General features: G+C 37.5%; 1 protein-coding gene across 1 annotated transcript in view; it reads right to left on the minus strand.

Annotated features, from left to right (window-relative positions):
• The window catches only part of IL1RAPL1 (interleukin 1 receptor accessory protein like 1), a 638,806-nt gene that overhangs the window by 268,305 nt on the left and 345,976 nt on the right, over window positions 1-24,525 (minus strand). The window contains exons 3-4 of the mRNA XM_054383560.1: window positions 15,196-15,382; window positions 12,935-13,088 (exon numbers count right to left, since the gene is read on the minus strand). Coding sequence (XP_054239535.1) covers window positions 12,935-13,088; window positions 15,196-15,382 — 341 coding nt within the window. The remainder of the gene's footprint in view (window positions 1-12,934; window positions 13,089-15,195; window positions 15,383-24,525) is intronic.

Genomic DNA, 24,525 nt, shown 5'->3' on the forward strand with positions numbered 1-24,525 from the left:
TAATTTAGATGCTCATATTTTAAATCTACACTTCAGTTCATCACCTAAATGTCATTTGCTAGTCAAGAGGTGGAAAGTGGGACTTTGTCTAACACCACTCATCTGGTGTTTGATGCACTGGCATTAGAAGTCATGCCACAGAATTGCTACAAAGAGCAACTAGCTCATGTGCAGATGGTTTTAAGTATTAAAGTTAGGTGAGAGGAGTTTTACCTCAAGAGAAAAAAAAAAAACAAAACATCCCACAGATCATATACTGAATATAAATATAGTTCCAACAACTTGAGTAGAATTATTCTGTGGGACTGTTGACACCATAAAGGGTTTATTAAGGACTGAAAAAAACACACAACAGATCATATACTGAACATAAATATAGTTCAAATAACTTGAATAGAATTATACTGTGGGACTGTTGACACCTTAAAGGGCTTATTAAGGACTGAAAATGTTGCTTGTCATATCCTATGCCTGAGGAACTATCATCATCTTGTTTTACATGGGAAGGACTCAATGAGGAGAGACAAACTGATTCAGAAAGGGACAAAATTGACACTCTCCACTTTGTTTAAAGAATATGAAGGAAATCCACTGATTTATAGCACTCCTCAATCTTGTCTCAGTGAAGTTCTCTCTCATGTTTTTAAATGAATGCAGTTCTGGATATGAACATAATGCTCCAAAGTAAAAGGGAAACCTACATTACAGAAATGAAAAATGTCATTGCAAGTTCCAGTTCCTTTCTCTTGTTGAAAAAATTACCATGTGTTATCAACTTCTCACAGGAAAAAATAAGTTGGTGAATTTGTTTTCCTGTATTAAGCTCTCACACAGATAAATAAAATATCAAAAGTCAAATTATTATATAATTCTGATTTATTAATTTCTATTCTTTTTCACCTATCCTTCATTTTTAAACTTTTCGGATAAAACACCCTAGAATAGAAAAAAATTTCTCTGGACTATTTTAGCCCTGCACATTTTCCAGTAAGCCAGCAGGTGTATTATCCATAATGATTCCAATAAGTATAGGATCAAAATATTCACCAAGTGGGAAATTTGGGACAAACTATCATTTCAGCCAGACTCAGAATAAAATCTGTATTTTAGAGTCACATAGAAATAGATAGGCAGGGTTTCATTCTGGCTTGGATGCTCACTATGTAGCTATTATCCTTTTTTCCCTCTCTTTCTAAAACCTGCTGAAATAATTTTAAATTTCTTTAAAAAAAAATAATTAATTCATTGAAAGAAAATGCATGAGAGAGAAACCAGAAAAGCATCAAGGTGATTAGAAGACAGGTTTAAAAAAAAAAAAAAAAAAAAAAGCTGATTTAAGATTTTTAAATAAACTTGAGTTCAGATCTTTCTTAAAGAAAATTCAGAAGATGAAATATTGGCTCTCATAAGTCGGTGGAAAAACTGACACAATCCCAAAGAAAGCAAGATTTCACTCTTGATTCACACTTATAAAAGAATTCCAAGTAAAACTTGTTTCTTAAATATGATACATACTGTTTTTTCCATTGTTTCCATACTATGATATTCTGGGTGGCTAACACTGTAAGGTAATAATATGAAAATAAAGACTGACCTCTTTTTTTGGAGGTGGTCAAGGGGAGAGGACAATATTTCTGAGGTCAACTCAAGAATACTCCTCAATAAGTGCAATTTTGCTATAATGGAATACATCTCAGGCACTTTTTACATGATTTTGAGGCTACTCTTCATGCTGTACTCAAGTAGTTAATGATGCAGTGAAAATGAGATATCTTTCTTTTGTATAGCTTCTCTGCCTGTAATAACAATTGCAATGATTCTAGATACATGTATTATATGGAATTTCTTGCTGAACTTAAGTGCTATCAATACAGTTTCACTTAGTAGCTCTGAGCTCAGAATCTGACTGTACTCAGCATTGGTGAAGCCACACCTTGAGTACTGAGCTCAGTTTTGGACATCTCAATACAAGACAGACATTGAGGTGCTGGAGTGGATGCAAAGAAGAGCAACTAAGCTGGAGAAGGGCCTAGAGAATGAGTCTGAAAGAGCAGCTGAGGGAACTGGGACTGTTTAGCATGAGGAAACGGAGGCTGAGGGGAGACCTTATCACCCCCTACAACTACTTGAAAGGACAATATAAAGAGGTAGGTGCTGGTTTCTTCTCACAGGTAATTAGTGATAGAACAAGAGGGAATGGCCTCAAGTTGCACAGTGGGAGGTTTAGGCAAAATACTAGGCATTCTTTTTTGTTTTTTTCCCCTAAAGAGTGGTCAAGCATTGGAACAGGCTGCCCAGGGAGGTAGTTGAGTCATCATTCCTGGATTTATTTAAAGGTCATTTAGATGTGGCATTTAGTCATATGGTTTAGTTGTGAACTTGGTAGAGTAGAGTTAAAGGTTGGACCTGATGATCTCAAGAGTCTTTTCCTATCTGGAAGATTCTATGATTCTATAAATTGAAAGAGATTGAAAACAGTGGGAAAATTTAAAGCTAAATATTCAGTTAGTGTTATTGTGTACAGATTGACTTTAAGTACTCATACAGATTGTTTTTAAGGAGAGAGGCAACACAAGGTCCATATGCTATGGTACTTATATTCTAGTTTATTAAAATATCATCCTGAAAGACTCCATTGTACACATAAATTATCTAAAGTTTTCACAGAAAAGCCAGGGAAATAACAAATGCTTGGTTGGGAGAATATTGTTGGATTTAACATTCTCGAGGGGAATGTAAAAGTAAAACGAACTCTTCTGATCCATAGGAATAATGCAAAACATTATCACTGAATGGCATTTAACTACATTTTTAAAGGTTGCTTAACAAGCATCTTGGGTACCTTAAGAACAGATTTATTTAGTTTTTGTAACATCTTATTAAACTGAGGGTTTATAAGTCTTTTATGTCTTTAGTAGTCACTAACAGGTTTGAGACAAACATTTTTTCTCTCGCTTCTTTCTCTGTGTAGGATCAAGATAATCTTAACAACTTAGACCTCTGAACTAAAACAACAGGAAGCAGCACCACAATAACAATAACCACTCAAAATGTTTATATTTCAATATTCTGAAATGACTCATCAAGAAAAGGTAACTGACTCACACAAACTCCCATCACACCAGGAAAATTCCCTTATTTTTTTCTTAACTGCCACAGAAAACAAACTTGGTTGGAGGTGCTGGTTGTAAATGTCTTTTTTTTTTCTTTTTTTGCTTTAAATCTTAGTTTTTAACCTTACACAGAAAACCACAGTTAAAAACAAAACAAAACAAAATCTACAGCAAAACCCCTCCAAGTTTAATACAACTTTAAAAAGTCATCAGGCTTCTAAAAAACAACACTCTGGATAGAAATATGCCTAAAAAATTCATAATTTTAACAACAGTATACGCGGCAGCATGTTGCACTTGTTACTTAATATTTAATATAAGTGAAGTTCTTAATTTTTGTCAGGGAATAAGAAGATTTCTCCTATAGATTACTACATGTTAAAACACCCCATTAACTTTTATTGACACCCTATTGTCAACAGGTAGTACAGGACTCCAACAGAAGTCATGACTGCCCCATCAATTACATTGTTTCACAGCATCTGACCAAGGAACTATTAAAAATTGTATTTTTTTCCCATTTGTTAATGTTGTATCAATGGGCATGACAATGAAAAAGGATGATTAAAATAAGGTTGCAAATACTGATGTTTAATGCAGGTTACAGCAAGGGAAGTGCAAAAAAAAAAAAAACAAACAAGTATGCTTGTGTAAAAAGCATTACTAAAATTAGCTGAGTTAGAAATAATAGCCATGTCTTGGTGGATCTTTGATAAATAACAGAAAAAAGAAAGTGAGTAAGAAGAAGAGAATGTTAGCTATAGTATGAATGAATTAGGACTTCACCCAGAAAACATGAATGTAAACATTTCACCCAAAAGGAACAAGTTGTTCATCAGATCTAAATTTAGGCAAAGTCTACTCATTCTAAAGCTCATGGAGGTCATCCTATAAAGGAAGTTCCAATCACCCAACTCTATATATTTATCTGAATTACTCTCTAAAGGAACTTTTCCTCTCTGCAGCAACCATGGATGGGAATAATCTTCCATTGTTAAAGTTGGCCTTTGTGAGCACCCCAATTTAGCATAGCAAAAAGGTGGAAATGTTGGAAGGTCACTAGCACCAAGGTTCAAAATAGAGCTTGGAGTCTGTGTCCCTTTAAATTTTATATCCATTCTTTCACTAAGTTGCTGAAGTTGTTGCTCTAAATCATAATTTCAACCTGTAAGATACAGTACATGACAATATTTGCACTTACTTGGAAGTAAAACACATAAAGCTTCATTCATTGCTGTGTCTTTGTGTGAGTCTGGTTTTCAATAAGCCACTAATATATTAAATGAACATTTATAGATAACGTTTTAATCCAATCTCTACATAACATTCTGATTGTTATTACTCAAATGCACACAAGAGATTAATTTAGACCCTTGTTTTCAACCATACAGAATTGATTGCACTATATCATATATAGTATGATATATGTATCAATAAAGGTGTGTCCAGCAGGGATAGGGAAGTTCTTCTGCCTCTCTACTGTGCCCTGCTGAGACCACACCTGGAATACTGTATCCAGTTTTGGGCTCCCCAGTTCAAGAGAGACAGAGACCTGCTGGAAAGAATCCAACAGAGAGCCACGAGGATGATTGAGGGACTTGAGCATCTCCCCTATGAAGAGAGACTGAGAGCCCTGGGGCTGTTTAGTGTGGAGAAGAGAAGACTGAGAGGGGATCTGATCAATGTCTATAAATATCTGAGGGGTGGGGGTCAAGTGGAGGGGGCCAGGCTCTTTTGGTGGTTCACAGTGATAAGACAAGGAACAATGGGTTCAAACTAGAACATAGAAGATTTCACCTCAACATGAGGAGAAACTTCTTGACAGTGAGGGTGACAGAGCACTGGAACAGGCTGCCCAGGGGGGTTGTGGAGTCTCCTTCTCTGGAGAGTTTCCAAACCCACCTGGGTGCATTCCTGTGCAGACTACCCTAAGTGATGCTGCTCTGGCAGGGGGGTTGGACCTGATGATCTCTTGAGGTCCCTTCCAACCTCTGATATACTGTGAGACTGTGATAAAAGATCACTTATTCCTAATGAAAAAAATCTCAACACATCCTACTCACTCTTCAGCCATGGCATTGTTCAGCCTACAGGATTTTATGTATTATAAACAGTGTTAGGTTGGTATTTTAAGCATGCTGCTTTCATAATACATCTATTCTTTGCTTTACATTTTATTAGTCTTTGCACAGAATAATGACAAATGCAGTTTCTCTGTAAACATCTTCTGGACTTGAATTAAATTCATGGCCAAAAAAAAAAAAAAAAAACAACCAAAAAACAAACCCCAAAACATATGGTCTGATAATTCTCAGGATCATTTGAAGCAAGGAAGGGCTAGATACATTCAAAATGGTTCATTCCTGTCATTAACTCCAGAAACCAGGCAGAGTCTGTCTTTGAGCTCTAAATACTTAGAAAACAACCCTCTTTGTTCTTCAACAATTTTGTCACTTAGCACTTGCTAAAAATGAATATGTGCATACTTCCTGCAGCATCTTTCTGCATTCCAATGTATTGAATAAGAAAGAGCAGCAGAACTGAAAATTAAAGCCAACATTTTCTGGGGAAAAGAGCACACATTTTGTCTAAGACAGGTGGAATATAGACCACTTAAAACAGGCTGCAACCTTCAAAGATTCTCCCAGCCCCTTTTTTTTTTCTCTTTATTAAAATATGATGACTGGATATGTATATAAGACCCAAATCATAGAATGGCTTAGGTTGGAAAGGACCTCAGAGACTACTCCAATCTCCCCACCATGGACAATGTGCAATTTAGTTATGTCTTCATTCTATTTCTTTCCACAAGTGGATTTTCCAGCACTTTAAAACACACATGTGTCAGTTAAGATTTTCTGCTATGCTAATTAAGATTCTCTCAGAAAGAACAGGCAAAGATTCAACAAACTGCAACCTTTAAAAACCAGTGAGCTAACTACTGTATAACTGTGAAACAAATTACATGACTTTTGGTTTTTTTTTTTTTTTCCTAAAACATCTAAGGATGACAAAAGTCCTGGGTAGCAGATGGAAAATAATAAATTGGCATATTCAGGATTGTTCTAGGAATATTTTAAACCAAAATGGATGCATTTGTCTCAATTTGCATTGAATTTAGTATTGTTAGAATTTGTTTGGGAACACACTCAAATCTCTGAATCTGAAATTGTGCTCATTCCAGCAAGAGTTGCTTTCAAGGGGACTTCAAGAGGACTAATCAATGAATAAACACAATCAAGAGCATCTCTGAAGAAAGGCTTCAGGAATAAGAAATTGAATAGCTCTGATTCCATCTGTGAAGTATAAAGGCTTCTTAATTTTAATAGAATGGAAACAATACTTTAAGACTAAAAACATCAAGGGAGAATTGAATAGCTTCAAGACTGGACTCATCATGGAGATGTTGCAGTGGGGGCACATGTACCCTCTTAGACCCAATACTCTCACTTAGACCCAAGCTGGACTTCATTTGACCTGAAAGGAACTGAAAAAGCAGGAAGAATTTCTGGTGCCAGATCTCTTGGTGCTATAAGTAACAGAAAGAACATTATTAAACCTAGCTTTTAATTAAAAGAAATCACTGCTGGAAAATATTTTCAACCCATGTTGTGTACTATGATTAAATTAATACTATGCTGTTAAAATAGGATTCTATCCCAAGTCTGAACATTCACTTCATTATGTCACAGAGAGCAGGTATGCCTTAATTAAAATTCCACATATAAAATTAAAAATTGCTTATCTGACCAATCTAAAGGTATAAAAATGTCTGAAAATGCCTTTGCACATTGCAGGGTATTTTAGAATGTGCAATTACATAACCACAAACCAAGAACTACCAATTATACTGCTTATGTGAATATTTTCTATAGTTACATGTTAGAAATAATCAGAGCAGTTTGGACCTTGCAAAGCAGATAATTTCTCAGTCAGATCTTGGAACAATAAGTGAATTGATTCAAATCACTTAGATGATAATATACATTCAGAGTGAGATACAGATCTTCCAAACTACAATAAAATCAAAGCTAAGAGATTTTTCCTAACAAAAATGTGAAAGATGCATCCATATGCTTAATCTTGATAAAGAATAGATATAGAGTATTTGAAGATTTTGTTTCATTTACAATTAGCAGTGCAATGTTGCTGCCATTAACAAGGCATTCTTCATAAAACAAACACCTAGCACTGAATATTGTTTTTACTTTAAAGGTTTAGCTTCAGTGGCATTCTGTGATTATAACTTAAGCCAAGTAAGGACCAGTTGTTTCCTCATTTTTTAAAAGAAGGGAAAATTACACTTTTCCATGGCTTAGGGATTTTCAATGTCTATACTTAGATGAGATGGATACCACCTATAAAGTGAGTTTGGCCTTTTTCTAATTGTGTTAAATTCCTTCTTTCTTTTTTTCAACTTCAATTCTCAATCAGAACTTGAGTCATTCTATATTTCACTATGAGGCTCACAGAAATGTAAGATGTAAAGCACTGAGGTTATCATAACATGCATACACAACATCAATATTGAAAATAATGTGCATAAATAACTGTAACTATAGTTTAATGGTCTGCAATAGCAGCAATATTTTCTCTATAGGAGACAGCAAGGCTGATAAAGGTCATTGCATGGGAAAATGAAAGTAGCCATCTTCTACAGTTGCCCTGAGAGAAGGAGAGGTGAGGAAGGGAGGCTAGTCCAACTCCTCTGCCAGAGCAGGATCCCCTATATCAGATCACACAGGAATGCATCCAGGCAGGTTTTGAATATCTCCAGAGAGAGAGACTCCACAAGCCCCCTGAGCAGCCTGTTCCAGTGTCATGTCACACTCATAGTGAAAAAAATTTTCCTCATGTTTCCATGGAACTTCCTATGCCTCAACTTCCACCCATTGCACCTTGTCTTGTTGCTCGGCATCACCGAGCAGAGCCTGGCTCCATCCTCTTGGCACTGACCCTTTACATATTTATAAACATGAATGAGGTCACCCCTCAGTCTCCTCTTCTCCAAGCTAAAGAGCCCCAGCTCCCTCAGTCTCTCCTCATAAGGAAGATGTTCCACTCCCTTCATCATTTTTGTACCTCAGTACTGGACTCGAAATTTCAAGCAGTTCCCTGTCCTTCCTGAACTGAGGCACCCAGAACTGGACACAATATTCAGATAAGTCCTCACCAGGGCAGAGTAGAGGGGGAGAAGAACCTCGACCTACTAACCACACACCTTCTAATACACCCCAGAATGGCATTGGCCTTCTTGGCCACAAGAGCACATTGCTGGCTCATGGTCCATCCATTAGGACCTCCAGGTCCTTTTCCCCTCTCCGACAGGTCAGTCCCCAACCTATACTGATACATGGGGTTGTTCTTTCCCAGGTCGAAGATTCTACACTTGCCCTTGTTGAATTCCATTAAATTTCTCCCTGCCCAACTCTGCAGCCTGTCCAGGTCTTGCTGAATGGCAGCACAACTTTCTGGTGTGTCAGCCACTCCACCCAGTTTGGTGTCATCAACAAACTTTCTTTCAACAAACTCTTGTGAAGATATTCTACATTCTACCCTAAATCCTATGCATAATACTAGAAAGAGGACTCTCTTTTTGATTGTTTATAGGAAAAAAACCCAAACAAACAAACCACAAACCTGTTTCTACTTTTTCTCGTATTGTATGAAGACATCTTAGGTTTTCTTCTCTAATAAGATTTGTGTTATTCTTCCTTCTTCAAGACAGCAACACACTCTTCTCTTAAAAATCACCAGGTACTTCAAGTTATTCTGAATGTCAGTGCACATTCAACACTCAGGTTAGATTTCTCATTTACAGTTACGTGTGCATGTCATCCCTGCATCAGGTCTGCCTTTCGAATTTAGGTAGATGTATGGCACTCACAACATGAGAATTGGAGGTTCAAACTTGTGTGTATTAGAAACAAAAATACTGTTTTCCATAAAGTAATACAAGAATTCTGTGAGAGCAAGGTTTAACATCTCTCCTACCCAAAAAATCCAGCAAAGGCTCATTCTCAGGAGTCTTTATGGATTTTCCTTTGGATTTAATTTATAGAACAACTAAATTATAATTTTCAAAACCAAAAGACTGTTTCAAATAGATATCTTTGAAATATTTGGGCAAAAGACTGCTTGGGCCCAAGAGTTCTTTTGTAATCGGTAAAAGCTGATCAGAGGTAGGCTATAGAATCACAGAATGGGCCAGGCCACAAGGGACCTCCAAAGGTCATCTGGTCCGACCTCCCCACAGTCATCAGGGACATCCCCAACTAGATCAGGCTGCCCAAGGTCTCGTTGAGCCTCACCTTGAATGTATCCAGGGAAGGGGCCTCAACCACCTGCCTGAGCAACCTGTTCATCACCCTCATAGTGAAGAACTCCTTCCTGATATCCAATCTAAATCTGCCCTTCTCTAGTTTGAAGCCACTGCCCCTTGTCCTGTCACTACGGGCTCTTGTAAGCAGTCTCTCTCCATCCCTTCTGTAGGCCCCTTTCACGTACTGAAAGGCTGCTTTTAGGTCTCCCTGAAGTGTCCTCTTCTCCAGGATGAACACCCTCCGCCTGTCCTTGTAGCAGAGGTGCTCCAAGCCCCTGATCATTTTCATGGCCCTCCTCTGGACCCTCTCCATCAGGCCCATGTCTTTCCTATATCTACTGGAATACTGCTACTATTCCAAAACTATCATTTTTCTCTAGTTTATTCCAATCTTTTTGGAGTGCCGAAGAAGAGGAAAACTTGAGGTAACTGGAAAGCACCCCTATGACTGTGTAACTCCACTCTATGGATATTCTTCCTGTTTTTCCTTGCCTCTGTTAGGTGGAACAAGGACAAAAATGCTGTTTTAATCCAGTTCTGCTCTTTGCTTAACATGTTGAATTGTGTCATGTCAACAACCAGGTACCTATGATTTCTTTAGCAAAGTAATTAACCATTTTATATCTTGCTAGGCAATGGTAATAATAACTCAAAGACAGATCTTCAGCTTTTACAGAATAATAAAAACATATACATATATAACATTCTTGCAGCAGAGGTGGATTTTTTTTCAACTTCTAGAGGAAAGACTCTATATTCCGAGGGAGAAATGTACAAAGCCACAGAATCACAGATCATTAGGTGTTGGAAGAGACCCTGGAAGATCATCTAGTCCAACACCCCTGCCAATCATATTTAAACACATACATGGAAGCATAGCACACAGAAAATGGAAAAGAAGTGTCTGTGTTTCCTAATGATGGTTGTATGATGACTGCACACCCACCATTAACACCGAAGGCAATGCTCATGAATACAGAGAGTTAGGTTTCATAAATCCTACTCTGATAAGCATGTTGCAGGGTGATAAACACATTACAACTTCCTACAGATTCTGGAAAAAGTCTGAAGCAAATTGGCAATTCTAACTCATGTTTTTGAATTTCTTTTATACAAACTAAAAAAATACATTTTGCAGAGAAATTTCTAATGTCTTAGAAATATTTTGTTCACTCCCTCTGGAGCTGGGATTTATTAATGGGATTTGTTCTTACCAATGGTGAACACAAATGTCATCATTTATTGATACTGCCTGGAGAGATCAAAGACAGTACATATATAAGAGAGGTACATAATTTCTTTGTTTTAATTAATTATATTTTCATTAATACAGCAAATTAATTATATTTTCATTAATACAAATCAATTTAATTTTCTGATATTAATTTGGCATTTGAAACATTTATTTCTCAGTTTCTGAATTAAAGGTTAATTCCTTTTTCAAAACAAACAAACATTTATTCTGTCTGTGCTTCAATGTATATCCAGGGCAACCCAAACTCTATTTTTGGCTCACAGAGAAAGCATAAAGATGATATGAAGACCTACACTGCTGCTCAAGCAGTTTACTAATTTGAAGGTTGTCCTTATAACTGCCAGAGTTTGCAGAGGTGGAAACTGATTAATTCCCTCCATATGCATTCCTTCATTTTTAGCACACCAAAATCAGCCAAGTCTCTTTTTCTCTCTGTCTAGTTAAACATTAAATACTGAACACCTACATACACCCCAAGTGACGAATTCCATTTTTTTTTTAAACTACTACTACAAATAGTAACGTGCAGCTGGTTTCAATGCTTTTCCTCTTGCCAGTCTGCTTAAAATACTGCTTCTCAGTAGAGCACAAAGCATAGGAAGAGAAGGGATCACCTAAGGGCTGAAGGAATATGTGCTCTTTGAGTCCATGCATCATAGATTGCAAAAAGATAATTGACAACCTCCTTCAAATCAGATTCTTGAAAACTGTCTCTACTTTCTTCGTGTGAGAGTCAATAAAAGAGAGTATATGGCTACTTACTGTGAGGTTAATCGCTGGACTGTAATTGCCTGTCTGTAGTGACCAAATAAATCAGTTCCATACAAAACAAAATTTACTAAGCGATCGTAGATATTGAGCTTAAATAATTATGATTGATTACCTGAATTCTCTCAGAACAACATAAAAAACGGGATTTCCAGACTAATCTACAAGAAGAAAATTACAAACCATTATTCACTGCGACTTCTGATCATGTGAAGGGAAAATAAGGTGCATCAAAATGAAGAGCAAACTTCTCACCATAAAATACTGTTGCGACTCAGCCTAATGCACAACATCAATGCTGTTACTAATGGTCAGCATGCAATATATTTTTCTGTGTTAGATACTAAAAAAGAAAAAAGGACAAGCCCACAAAACTCCTCCTATAATACTTGTTTCTTGGTTTATTAGGTATTTTGAAGGTGCAAGAACACATATGCCAGTGTATTTGTCAACCACATGCATCTAGTTAACCTCCACTATACTACATTGCCTTACACAGATTATTATGTACTCCTATCTTCCAGTGACATCCTATAACTTTAGAGGCTAACTTTTTATGTTAGATATGCATTCAGTTACACAAAACAGAGAGTAGAGGTCTAGTAAGGATTTGAAAATTTAATGGATCAGTTTTTGTTTTGTTCTGCTGCTGTGGATGTTACTCTTAAAATACATATTTTGTTTTCATCTATGATAGAGCTTGTATATCGATATGAAAGTTTTAAATACAGGTTATACTAAATGCATATTTTTCACCTGCTGCTTGTAAAATTATAGAGTCTATTTATGTTACATAATTAATGTTTTTGATACATCAAAATGTTTTTGAAGTCAAGAACAGGTGGATTGAAAAAGTAATCAGACAAACAGAAAATAGGTTGATTGGTAACCATGGTATGTGAAGACTGAGATAGGAATTTCTTGGACTGTAAACTACAGAAGGATGGGAGAGAATACCAAAGGAAGAATGCTACTGCCCTTCAGTCCCGTGCTGCTCAAACTCTACCTCTTACATGCCTGTCACCTGGTTTCAATGGGCTGGAGCTACTGCTATTGGGTTGTATGTACAAATATTGTGTTCAAAGGCAGAGATACTGCTATTCAGTTATAGCTACAGCTACACTTTTGTCCCAAAGCATTAGGCACAGAAAGGATGACAGACTTAATGATCTTATTTTTATAGTTAGTGGCAGTGCTTGCTGAAGTTATCTGTTCTTTGACCCATTTTCCTTTCAAAAACAAGACCTACCCACAAGCTTTATCAACAGACCCAAACTCAGCCTTGCTCAAAGTGTTACAGCTACTACTGTGAAGGATCCAGGACAGCTTTAAGCATCAACCATTTGTATCTAGGCACACAGCACAGTTTTGTGAAAAAGTGGCTGAGCAGGCAGAGTGACTCAAACAACACACAACTCTCATCACAATATTCAGTGATTTATCTAAGCATAAGAGAGAGCAAGAGCCCGTAATTACCTGTAACTGTCAATTCCGTAGTTCTTCTCACAACAAAGAATCCATATTTTAACTCACAAGTGTAATTTCCAATGTCATCCTCTCTAACTTCCCGAATGACAAGAGTGTCCCTTTTAAACACAACACTTGATCTCCACGTCCTTGACTTGCATTCCTGTTTAAAGATAATATAACACTTCAGTGACTGTGTTCTTACACTGCAATTGGACCACTGTTGATAATGCTACCCAAAGGCAAGGTGGCTAGGCAAGAGCCTGGGCTAGCTATGAGCTTCACATGTGCTAACTAGCTAAAAATACAGTTCAGTAAAGCATTTATTAAAAAGAAGAAAGACTACAGAATTTTATCAGTTTGCCCTCTGACATAAAAACCAAGAGAATCTGATTCCTTTTGTGGTTTTCATTTGACATTAGTTTCCTGAGGGGACCATACTTCAGTTTGTTATTTGCCATTATATTTACATCTGTAATCCATGACTGTCATAATACCAACAGCTACAGGTTGCATTAAAAAACAAATTAAAAAATGTAGAAAAGCAGAAGAACATGAGAATGAGGAAAAAATGAGGATAAACTTTCTACAAGGATCTCAAAATCAAAGCTTTCTGAACAGTTATTAAAAGGTGAGCTTTCTAAGTACAAAAAAAGAGTTAATACTTCAATTATTGCTGTCAAAACATTGCTTTTTTTTGTAACAGAAAAGACACACGCAATTTTCTTAGGTTTCCTAAAATGATTAACTTTTTTTTTCACCTAAACAGAATAATAGAACTATGGAATGGCTTAGATTGGAAGGGATCTTAGCATCTACTGCAGCCTCCCCACCATGGGCAGGGACACCTCTCAACTAGACTCAGCTGCTCAAGGCCTCATCCAGCCTGGGCTTAAACACTGCCAGGGAGGAGACATCCACAACCTTCCTGGGACGTAGATACTAATTGAACTAGAGTTGAATACTTTTAGTGTTTTGAGGTTTTCTAGTTATGATTTTGTTAATTGAAATCCAAAATATTTATAAGCTAATAGAAAAAGGAATTTGTGCTTTTCATTAGGAAAAAAATCTCTTTTGGCTTACTGTCACAAAATATTTTACTTGATTTTCTTAAGATAATCGTTAATACAAGAGAGGCTTTTAAAAAAATGTTAAAGAGGTTGTTTGAGTTCATTCACACAAATATTGTCAATGACTCTTAAAAAGGCAATCCCCTGAGCTCTTTTTTAAAAAGCCAGCCACAGTTTCAAATTTGACAAAACTTCAGGTACATGCTCTATTAGAAACACAAAAATACAAGAGAAGTATAAGCAAAGCATTGTTTGCACACCTCCTAGCTTAAACATGCTGACAGTCTGTTTGGCTAAAATCTTTCTAGGCCACAAATTTTTACTTATTGGACAGCACAGTCCTGTGTACCATATTTAAAAGCATTTAGGCTATCAGGCAAAGTACCAGACTTCTGCAAAATAAATAGAATGCATACCAGCACATATTGAAACTAGGACTTCCTATGTACACAAACATCTGTAGACATCTGTGTAGACAAAATACAGAGAATCTAAATTTCAGATTTACTGAACTTTAAAGTTTGGGGACTTTAAATTGTGTGTCTTACAGTACTGAAGTACTGAATATTTCCTGCAGGCAGTAAGAAACCCAGAACTCAAGCAGAGCTGTTCATGGAAGTTCTAGTGTGCTCCTCACTTGGCACTTCAGTAATGATCCAGAAATCAGCACACCATATTTACATACAGTTATTGATAGAAACAGTGACAATATATTTGCAGGCAAAAGCTAATACAAAAAGATCAAGGTTTGGAAGATTTTGCATCATTTTATGCTGCAAAATGAAGACATTCATTCAGACAATAGCATAGCTATCCTATTTATAACTTCGGGGTTTTAGAAACAGACTCTTTAGACTGGCATGGCACAAGCAGTTGCTGTTTAATCAGCTCACATTGCTTTACCTTAGCATACCAAACCAGGCCAGACATTTGTTTTTCAGCCCTCTTATTAGCAGAAAGCTGCTAAGTCTTTGTGATGTCTGTAAAAGCATATTGAGAAAATATCAGTTCCAAAGTTACCAAAGGAAGCATTTGAATTTCTCTCTCAGTTAATTCTTTTCTACCCTTGATTCTATCATCTGCTTTTAAATTTCAAAACAATCCAAGCTCCATACCATATTAAGATCATCATATCCATATCATATTAAGAACATTGCACAATATCTTCTTGAAGGTGAAAATCTTTTTTACGTTCCTTACCTTATACCACAGAATTTCAGGCTCCCTAAATGGAAATAAAAAATCCTCAATTTCAGGACATGAGATTTCCTTGCTTTTGCTAAGTTCAGCTTTTTCAAAATATTTCATCTTTGAATTGTAGCAGAGTCCAGTGTCATTTTCACCCACCGTCAGCGAAATGGACACTTTCATACAGTAAGTTGAGTTTCTGTAATGCAATAAAAATAGAAATGAAAGTCTAATATGAAAGAAAATAATAAATGCCAATGTATATGACTTAGTTTTAAGTCATTATTTTCATCCCAAGCAAAAGATAGAAAAATCAGACACTGTATTTTTTGTGTATTTTATAGGTATTCAGCATAATTTTATTTCTTTCTCAGCCACTAACTGCAATATTTAAAAGTATCTTGGTTGACCTTACTCTGTGACAGAAAGGTTCATCAAACTCCTTCTAAAACTAGTGTCCTTACTGTGTATTTGAGAACACTTTCTCCCAAGTTAAATAGGCAATAAAAGCTCCATAGATTTACCAATTAAACTCAACAACCTACTTGTTCTCAGGGGTGAACAGGTCATGTTGTAGTACCACAGGAAAATCCTTAATTGGAACTTGAGCACCACACCAAAAAGCCTTCCAGTCAGCAGATCTGAGCATCCTTTAAACTGGGAGTGGTAACCATTTGGCATACTTCAATTAAAACTAATCTAGTGACCCTTCCAATTATAGAATAAAGGATGCTTTAACTTAACAGGCTGTTAACTTGTTTACCTTAGCCTTCAATCCCCATACTCCCAAAATATTATTTCAGCATTACCTACAGCCTTCATTATTCTGGGCTCTCCTGAAACTTGCTTCTTTCTCTGCTTTTTGATACTGATATGCCAGGCAGACAGAGACTAGGGTATATCTTTTTTCTTCACATATTTCACTATCCACTTTAATTAGGCTCAAAGACAAAATTACTTGAATTTTTTTGTTGTTGTAGTGGGTTTGTTTGTTTTTCTTTTGATTTTCCAAGTGGACATCATCAAATGAGTGCACACTGTGGCACACTGTATACACTGTGACAATGCAAGGTCTCTCTTCTATTTTGTAAATACATTTGACCCCTGATCTGTTGAAAGAGGATTCTGCATGAGTTGTGTGATGATTTACAACAGTCTCATGTGTGTTGGACATGGCACAATCTCAAGGACAGCTACGTTTTGTCGTTCTCTTTAGATTTCTTAATGTGGGACAGAAATGCTTAAGACCAAAGAATAAAGTAACTTATTCAAAGAACTCTGTAGTCTAATTCTCTAGAGAAAATGGAAACCTGAAAAGGAAGATACATAACTAACTATTAAACTGGCAAAGTTTTCTGTAAATTTAAATCCTGAAATGGAAGGACCCTTAACTATCCAGCTAATTCATGGACTTGTAATGAAGCTGTAAGTATAATTTATTATCTCCTTCAAGAACCTGACTGTATAAAGGTAACAAAGTTGTTGAAACTTTATGCAAAACAGAGTATGCATCCCCTGAATCTGGATCATTCTTGTTGCTTTTTAAGCTGTTTAAGAGCTTAAGATGCACACTTCTTACCTGTGCACCCAATTTAAAATTATCCAGTACTTTAAAGAACACATTTTCCTTACTGTACATTCTTATTCCTTATTGTTATTAAACTGCTGCTTGGAATATTTGTTTGTTGTGTGGCTTAAAAATATCACAAAACATCACCTAAGTCTGATTTATTTTGTCCTGACAAGAGCTTTGTTCTGCAACAGTGACAATGTCAATTAAGGCACATCCAAGTTTCCATTGCAGCACCAGATCTCGATAGTGACCTTGCAGTACCTGAAGGGGCTCAACAAGAAGAATGGAGAGGACTGCTTACAAATGACAGGATGAGGGGCAATGGTTTCAAACTAGGGAAGAGAAGATTTATATTGGATGTAAGATACAAGTTCATTACCATAAGGGTGGTGGAACACTGGAATGGGTTTCCCAGGGAGGTGATTGAGGCCCCCCCATCCCTGGAGATACTTAAGTGAGACTTGACAGGGCTCTGGGCAACCTGAGCTAGTTGAGGATGACCCTTCTTACTGCAGAGGGGTTGGGACTAAATGGCCTTTGGAGGTCCCTTCCAATCCAAACCATTCTAGCATTCTATGATCCTGTTTTATAAGAAGAGGTTGATAGTAGTTGCTGGTTGATAATAGGCTGAACATGAGCCAGCAGTGTGCCCAGGTGGCCAGGAGAGCCAATGGCATCCTGGCCTGGATCAGGAATAGTGTGGCCAGCAGGACGAGGGAGGTTATTATTCCCCCTCAGCACTGATCAGGCTTGAGTACTGTGTCCAGTTCTGGGCTCCTCAATTCAGGAGAGATGTTGAGGTACTAGAACGTGTCCAGAGAAGGGCAACAAAGCTGGTGAGGAGTCTGGAACACAAACCCTATGAGGAGAGGCTGAGGGAGCTGGGGGTGTTTAGCCTGGAGAGGAGGAGGCTCAGGGGTGACCTCATTGCTGTCTACAACTACCTGAAGGGAGGTTGTAGCCAGGTGGGGGTTGGTCTCTTCTCCCAGGCAACCAGCAGCAGAATGAGGGGACACAGTCTCAAGCTGTGCCAGGGGAGGTATAGGCTGGATGTTAGGAGGAAGTTCTTCACAGAGAGAGTGATTGCCCATTGGAATGTGCTGCCCAGGGAGGTGGTGGAGTCACCATCCCTGGAGATGTTCAAGAGAAGACTGGATGAGGCACTTGGTGCCATGGTCCAGTCAATTGGATAAGGCTGGGTGATAGGTTGGACTGGATGATCATGGAGGTCTTTTCCAACCTGGTTGATTCTATGATTCTGAGAGAGGCAGTTTGGAAATATCTCAGAACATTGGAACCCATTGTTTGAAGAGGATGTTGGCATTTAAGGACTCAAAGTTGTGCATGTCTGTGATTTGAGTCATATGGATATAAGACACCTGCAGACAGAAGCACAAATTTGCTGGGTTTTAAGGTAATTGAGTTCTAAACTGTCAGATATAAGGTACTGAAACATTTTGAGGAGACAGCTTGTCAGTTGAGCTCCCTAACAGAATGTTCTCTCAAAGATATCATCAAGAGAACCTAAAGTTCCAGATGCCCCCTGGTGACACAGACTTTTTTTTATTGTGACTGTAAATACTAACTGCATTGTCAGTCTGACTCATAATCTGTGTTAGAAACCAAAGCTGTTGGGATGAAACAAATCCCACAATGTTATAAAAGGCAGCATGAACAAAGAAAAACAAGCTAATGGGCTTACATAACAGAAAAAAGAGAAAGAAAATTAAATAGTCCCCAGATGGAAATGAAGAAAAAGAAGAAAGAGGAGGTGAGTTTGCTGATTACAGCTCGAGCATGGCAGAGAGAGTTTATGTGAAGCCCCTAAGCTAGCAGAGAAAGCAACAGTCAGCAAAGCCCTTCAGCAAGCATGCATATGCTGCAGAGGATTAAAAAGCTGTACATGTGCTAGAACTAAGGAATTTTTCTGCATGTCTCTTACTGGAGGCACCAGATCAAACAAGCAACCAAACAAAAATGTTACAATCCAATGTCACATTCGTTATCAAAAGCAAATGCTACAAACAGATTTTCTCCTTTTGTTCTCCAGCGTGGTCCAAACTGTGGAGCTTTTTGACCAGGCAGATAGGCTTCAAAGCAGTACCAGTCTGAAAACTCAGCTCTGCAACAGCTACTTGAGTAAAATTCAGGGAGGGAAAAACCACACAAGTTATGAATATATTGCAGATGGGCCTGCAAATACAGAACTTCCACTGATTAATACAAGGCTGAGATCATGTCTATGCAAATACTTGTAAAGTGGTTACTTACCAAGTACAAATGATAAAAATGCACCACAAAAAAAAAAAAAAAGTTTAAAAAAAAATCTAAAAGCATCCATTTGGAAATCTTATTTCCAATGGATTAGGGAAGAAAGAAAAAAAAAAGAAAAAAAAGGAAGTCCATGAATGGACACAGACCAACTTATCAAAACTTCAGACAAAATTCTATACAAAGAACATCTCTGAGAAGCTTAAAGAAAGTATAACTTCAGGAATAAAAAGCTTGAGGATGAGTTTGCTTTAGTAAGATTAATTTAGCTTTGCTGGTTATTGCAATTTGTTCAGGGGTTTCCTAAAGCTTTGCATTTACTAAGGCATGGCAGAAGATCTTTGTGCTTTATAAAATCAGGTTATTAGTCTACTCCCTTAATACTACACAATGTAACATGTAACATCGAGTCACCCTTAAAAGCAAGACTTGAATAACAAGATGATGAATAAACAAGACAGGTCTCTGGAAAACCCTTTACATCAGCCAGTGAAGACAAACCTCACACACAGCTGAAAATTAACTTTGCCTCATTCTGCCTTGTGTGAAAGAACACACAGAAGATGGATTAGCTGTGTATTTCTAGAAAACCAGGAAACTTGTCTTTACGTTTACAGCACTAATATATACGTCACTTATCTTTTTAAAGGTAAGTATATAAAAATCTCCTGTAGCTGATTTATATTTCTTTTTTCCCTTTTTGTAGTTCCTAGGAGGTTTCTTTTTTTTTCCTCCCCTGCATTTTTCATTTTATCCTATAGCTCACCTGTAAACAAGAACTGAAGATAGGGAAAGTATCTCCTTTAAACTTGGTGAAACAGGAAGAAGAGAGAAGAAAAATAGATACATTGATCAATTTGCAGAGTAAAAAATTCTCTGAATAGCAGCATTTGACCAAGCAGGTTGTCATTTAACGTCAGTAGGGAGGAAGATATACACACACAAAACCCCACAAATTAACTTCTCAGTCAAAAGACATTAAGACATTAAGAGGCAGACAACCAACAAATTAATAGAAATAAATATCTAAATAGAGTACATATTGAGTCAGTGTATTAAATTCATTATCATGTAGGCAATAATGACAACACCATTTTGAACTGAATACCTTCTTAGGTGGCCAAAAAAAGCCAATGGCATCCTGGCATGGATTAGAAATGCTGTGTCCAGCAGGAGCTTGGAGAGGATTGTACCCTTCTACTCAGCTCTGGTGAGGCCACACCTCAAGTATTGTGTTCAGTTTTGGGCACCTCAATACAAAGGAGATGTGGAGGTGCTGGAGTGAGTGCAGAGGAGGCCAATGAAGCTGGGGAAGGGCCTGGAGAATAAATCTTATTTAGAGCAACTGAAGGAGCTGGGGAAGGTTAGTTTTAAAAAGGGAACACTGAGGGCAGACCTCATTGCTGTCTACAACTCTGTGAAAGGACGTTGTAGAGAGGCTGGTGCTGGTCTCTTCTCACAGGTAATTAGTGATAGAACAAGAGAAAATGGCTTCAAGCTGCAACTGGGTAGGTTTAGGCTGGACATTAGGGAAAAAAAAATCATGGAAAGAGTGGTCAGGCATTGGAATGTGCTGCCCAGGGAGGTGGTTGAGTCACCAACCCTGGATATGTTGAAAGGTGTTTTGGATGTGGTGCTTGGGGATATGGTTTAGGGGTGAGCATTGTCAAATAGGGTTATCAGTTGGACTTGGTGATCCTGAGGGTCTTTTCCAACCTGAATGTTTCTGTGATAGGCATGCCACCATGCAAAAAAATGGTTCTACTTTTCCTACCACTACAATAAGCAAACAAAAACAAACCAAGGTGAGAAATTTGTAGGCAGTAACATCAAAAAGCCTGATCATTTTGATACAATATGTTGCTCCAGATGGTTAGATTTTTTCAATACAGCTTTACCTAGGCTAAAGTAGTATCAGTTAATTCAAATGTCAGTAGATACGCTCAATCTAAAATACATTTGGAAGGAAAAAAAACCCACACATGTATCCTAATTCCTACAGTATTGTATTAAATTTTGTATATAATAGTGTTATAATATGTAGCACATAAAAAAATGAAAAGCCTTTGCAGTTTCTCTGTAAAAACAAACCAAAGGGGTGGGTGACAAAGTTGCTAGAAGTCTCACAGTCAGCAGAATGTTCATTATTTAGTAATTATTAACACACTAGAGACTCAATCAAGTTTCTGAGTTCTATGTCTAGGAGCAGAAGAAATGAAATGTATTTAATTTTTGATTCAGATAGTTAATGAATCCAATCACCACAGAATACTAGTAACTGATAATAACATATTACTGATAAGGGTTTTTAGCATTAATTATCACTAGCTAGCAATACATGCAACATTATCCAGTGTAGCTGTACTTAAAGCAGTGACAGATCCATTTAATCTGAAATCAGTTACACTGAAATGCTAAAAATGTAATTACTAACTTTACCATACATGCACAAATGCCTACTGTCTCTGAGTCTATCTTGGTACATTTGTGTAGGACCATTAAAATTAAAGAAGCCTAAAGCTGCAATATCCACCATCTCCTGATTTACAGATTTGTGTTCCAGCAGTCAAGTGCCTGTGGGGGAGGCAGAGTCAGAAACAAAGATCTTGATATTAAAAAGAGATTTTTTTTCCCCCCTTCTTTTCTCCCCATGATGTCAAATCTCAGATTTTTGTCTATTCTCAGTCAATCTTTTCTGCTGTGATATGGTTGCTTTGGAAAATTGGCACTGGCTAATCTGTATTGGTTAACCTCATTGTACTTTAACTCATTTATTGCATGAGACTTTCAGGGAGGTTCTCTTGTTTGTTTGTTTGCCTTTTTATTTTATTTTATTTTTTTCTGACAAGGGTAACATGAATCTTTGATCAGCTTATCAGTTAATTGTTCCCTGTCCAGTCACAAATATCCATAAGTGTAAAATTAGCTAGCAGCTTTTCCTACATATAAGTGAAGCTTTCCATTTGTCTGTTTTCTTCAACAGATTTTCAAATACTGAAAAAAATGAGTCCTGAATCATATAAAATGCAAAAAAGAATAACAAGAAACTGTTTGGGGATTTTTGTTTAAGACAATCAATCCATTTAAATCAGGTCTATCTGGAAGAAAAATAAAATCACACACAACTTGTCAGAAAACAACAGAAGGAAGAGGAGACACGAGGAAAAACAGACAAGAGAATGCAAATAGGGAAAGAGTAGTTTATAGAATCATAGAAGTGTTAGGCTTGGAAGGCACCTCAAGGATCATCTAGTTCCAACCCCCCTGCCATGGGCAGAGACACCTCACACTAGATCAGGTTGCCCACAGCCATTTATGTAAATTTAGCACTTACTACATACACTGAAAGGAATTTCTTAGGCAATTAGGTACACAGAGCATCATTTCTTTATAAAATAAATACCTAAAATGGGCCACATGGGTTGCTCTTATGAAACTCAACATTTCTCTGCATTAAAAAAAAAAAAAAACCAACAGAATAATTAATTTCATCTTCAGCCTCACCAGAGAGAACTCGATGTTGGGCTTATACAACTTGGTAGCCCTCAGACAGCATCTTTCATCATCCCTATTCATGACAGAAGGAGCAAAGCTGAAGCTATTCATCACTTGTCTGCTGTGCTGCTTTGCCATGCGTACCCTTCAGGCACAACATCTTTCCACAAGTCTCAATAAGCTGTAATGGAACTTCAGTACAATAAGGATACTCATGCATGCAGCCAGAACCTCTAACAATGTTTTTCACTTAGGATGGTGTGGTGGGTTGAAAATTCCACCCCACACACACACATTAACTTTGCCAGACCAGCTCAGTTTGGAAGCAAATGAAAGCTGTATTTATAAGGAAATCTACAGTCTACAATGGAATGCAATGAATATGTACAAATATCAGAGAATCATAGAATTAGGACTGGAAGGGACCACAAGGATCATCTAGTTCCAACACCCCTGCCATGGGCAGGGTCACCTCACACTAGATCAGGTTACTCAGAGGCACAACCAGCCTGGCCTTAAACACCTCCAGGCATGAGGCTTCCACCACCACCCTGGGCAACCTGTGCCAGCATCCCACCACCCTCATGGTAAAAAACTTCTTCCTAACTTCTTCCAATCTGAATCTCCTCACTTTCAGCTTTATTCCATTCCCCCTAGTCCTATCACTACCTGACACCCTAAAAAGTCCCTCCCCAGCTTTCTTGTAGCCCCCTTCAGATACGGGAAGGCCACAAGAAGGTCTCCTCAGAGTCTTCTCTTCTCCAGACTGAACAGCCCCAACTCTCTGTCCTCACAGGAGAGGAGCTCCAGCCCTCTGATCATCCTCATGGCCTTTCTCTGGACACATTCCAACACATCCAGATCTTTATTGTAAAAGGGGCTCCAGAGCTGCATGCAGTACTCCAGGTGGGGTCTCACCAGAGCAGAGTAGAGGGGGAGAATCACCTCGCTTGCCCTGCTGGCTATGCTAATATACAGTATTTACAGTATTTACAGCTATTTACAATTAACAAACAGCACAAGGACCCCCCAGGCAAAGACCAGGGGAGCTTTAACAGCTTCTGCCTCCCTGCCTCCCCCTTATGCCCCTGTACAAAAGGGACAAGAGAGAGAAAGCAGAGACATTAGACTTAGCCAAAATCAAAGTGATGCAGCCCTGGTCAGTAAAGCCAGGTAGTCTCTCCCAGAGCAAAGAAGTGAGAAGAGAGAGAAATTGTTTTGGGAACCAAATCTTATGGAAGACATCTCTCCAATGGAATTGTTTAGAATAATCATTATTTTCCTTTTTACACCCAATGGTGACTTATTTACAGTTTTACTACTTTCTGCTCAAGATCTGTGAAAAAAATTTAAAGGCATAGTCTAAAACTACCACAGATGGCAGCCTTCAGTCTTTGTATTTCTGTGCATACCCTTTATTTCTCCTTCATTTTCAAAGGATGCAAGGTTGGTAGTACATGGCCTGTCATGAAAGTAGATTTTTGCTGGGCATATTAATCAGGAGGTTAACTGGCAACAGAACAAATATGATCTTTCAGCATACATCACAAAAGCAAACTGTTTTTTTTCCCCTTTTGCTAACATTACTACCAAAATTGTAAGCTTTTCATTACTAGAGATCAGCTGTTTGTACTGAGTTATGTTGCAGTATATATATGTAATTGACCAGGGTAAACAAACTGGAGCACAAACAGAAAGCAAAAAAAAAAAAAAACACCCAACTCTCTTATGCTTCCTCTCATCATACAAGCTGAGTTACTAAAGTAACTTTAATTCCAACTCCTCTTAAACTTGACATTAAAAAACAAAAATCAAGTTTGAGAAATCTTTTCTTCATAGTACTTTGAATTTCAATAACTCTGCCACTGATGTCAATATCCACTTTCTATAAATGATCTATTTTGTTGATTTTTATTAATTTATTTTTTTCCATGCTTTTATAGACACAATTTGGTCCTTTTCCAGTTCAAGTAACTTCTGTTAGAGTTATTCAGATGCCTGAA

The sequence above is a fragment of the Indicator indicator genome, chromosome 1 (genome assembly GCF_027791375.1).
Source record: "Indicator indicator isolate 239-I01 chromosome 1, UM_Iind_1.1, whole genome shotgun sequence".
Lineage (NCBI taxonomy): Eukaryota > Metazoa > Chordata > Aves > Piciformes > Indicatoridae > Indicator > Indicator indicator.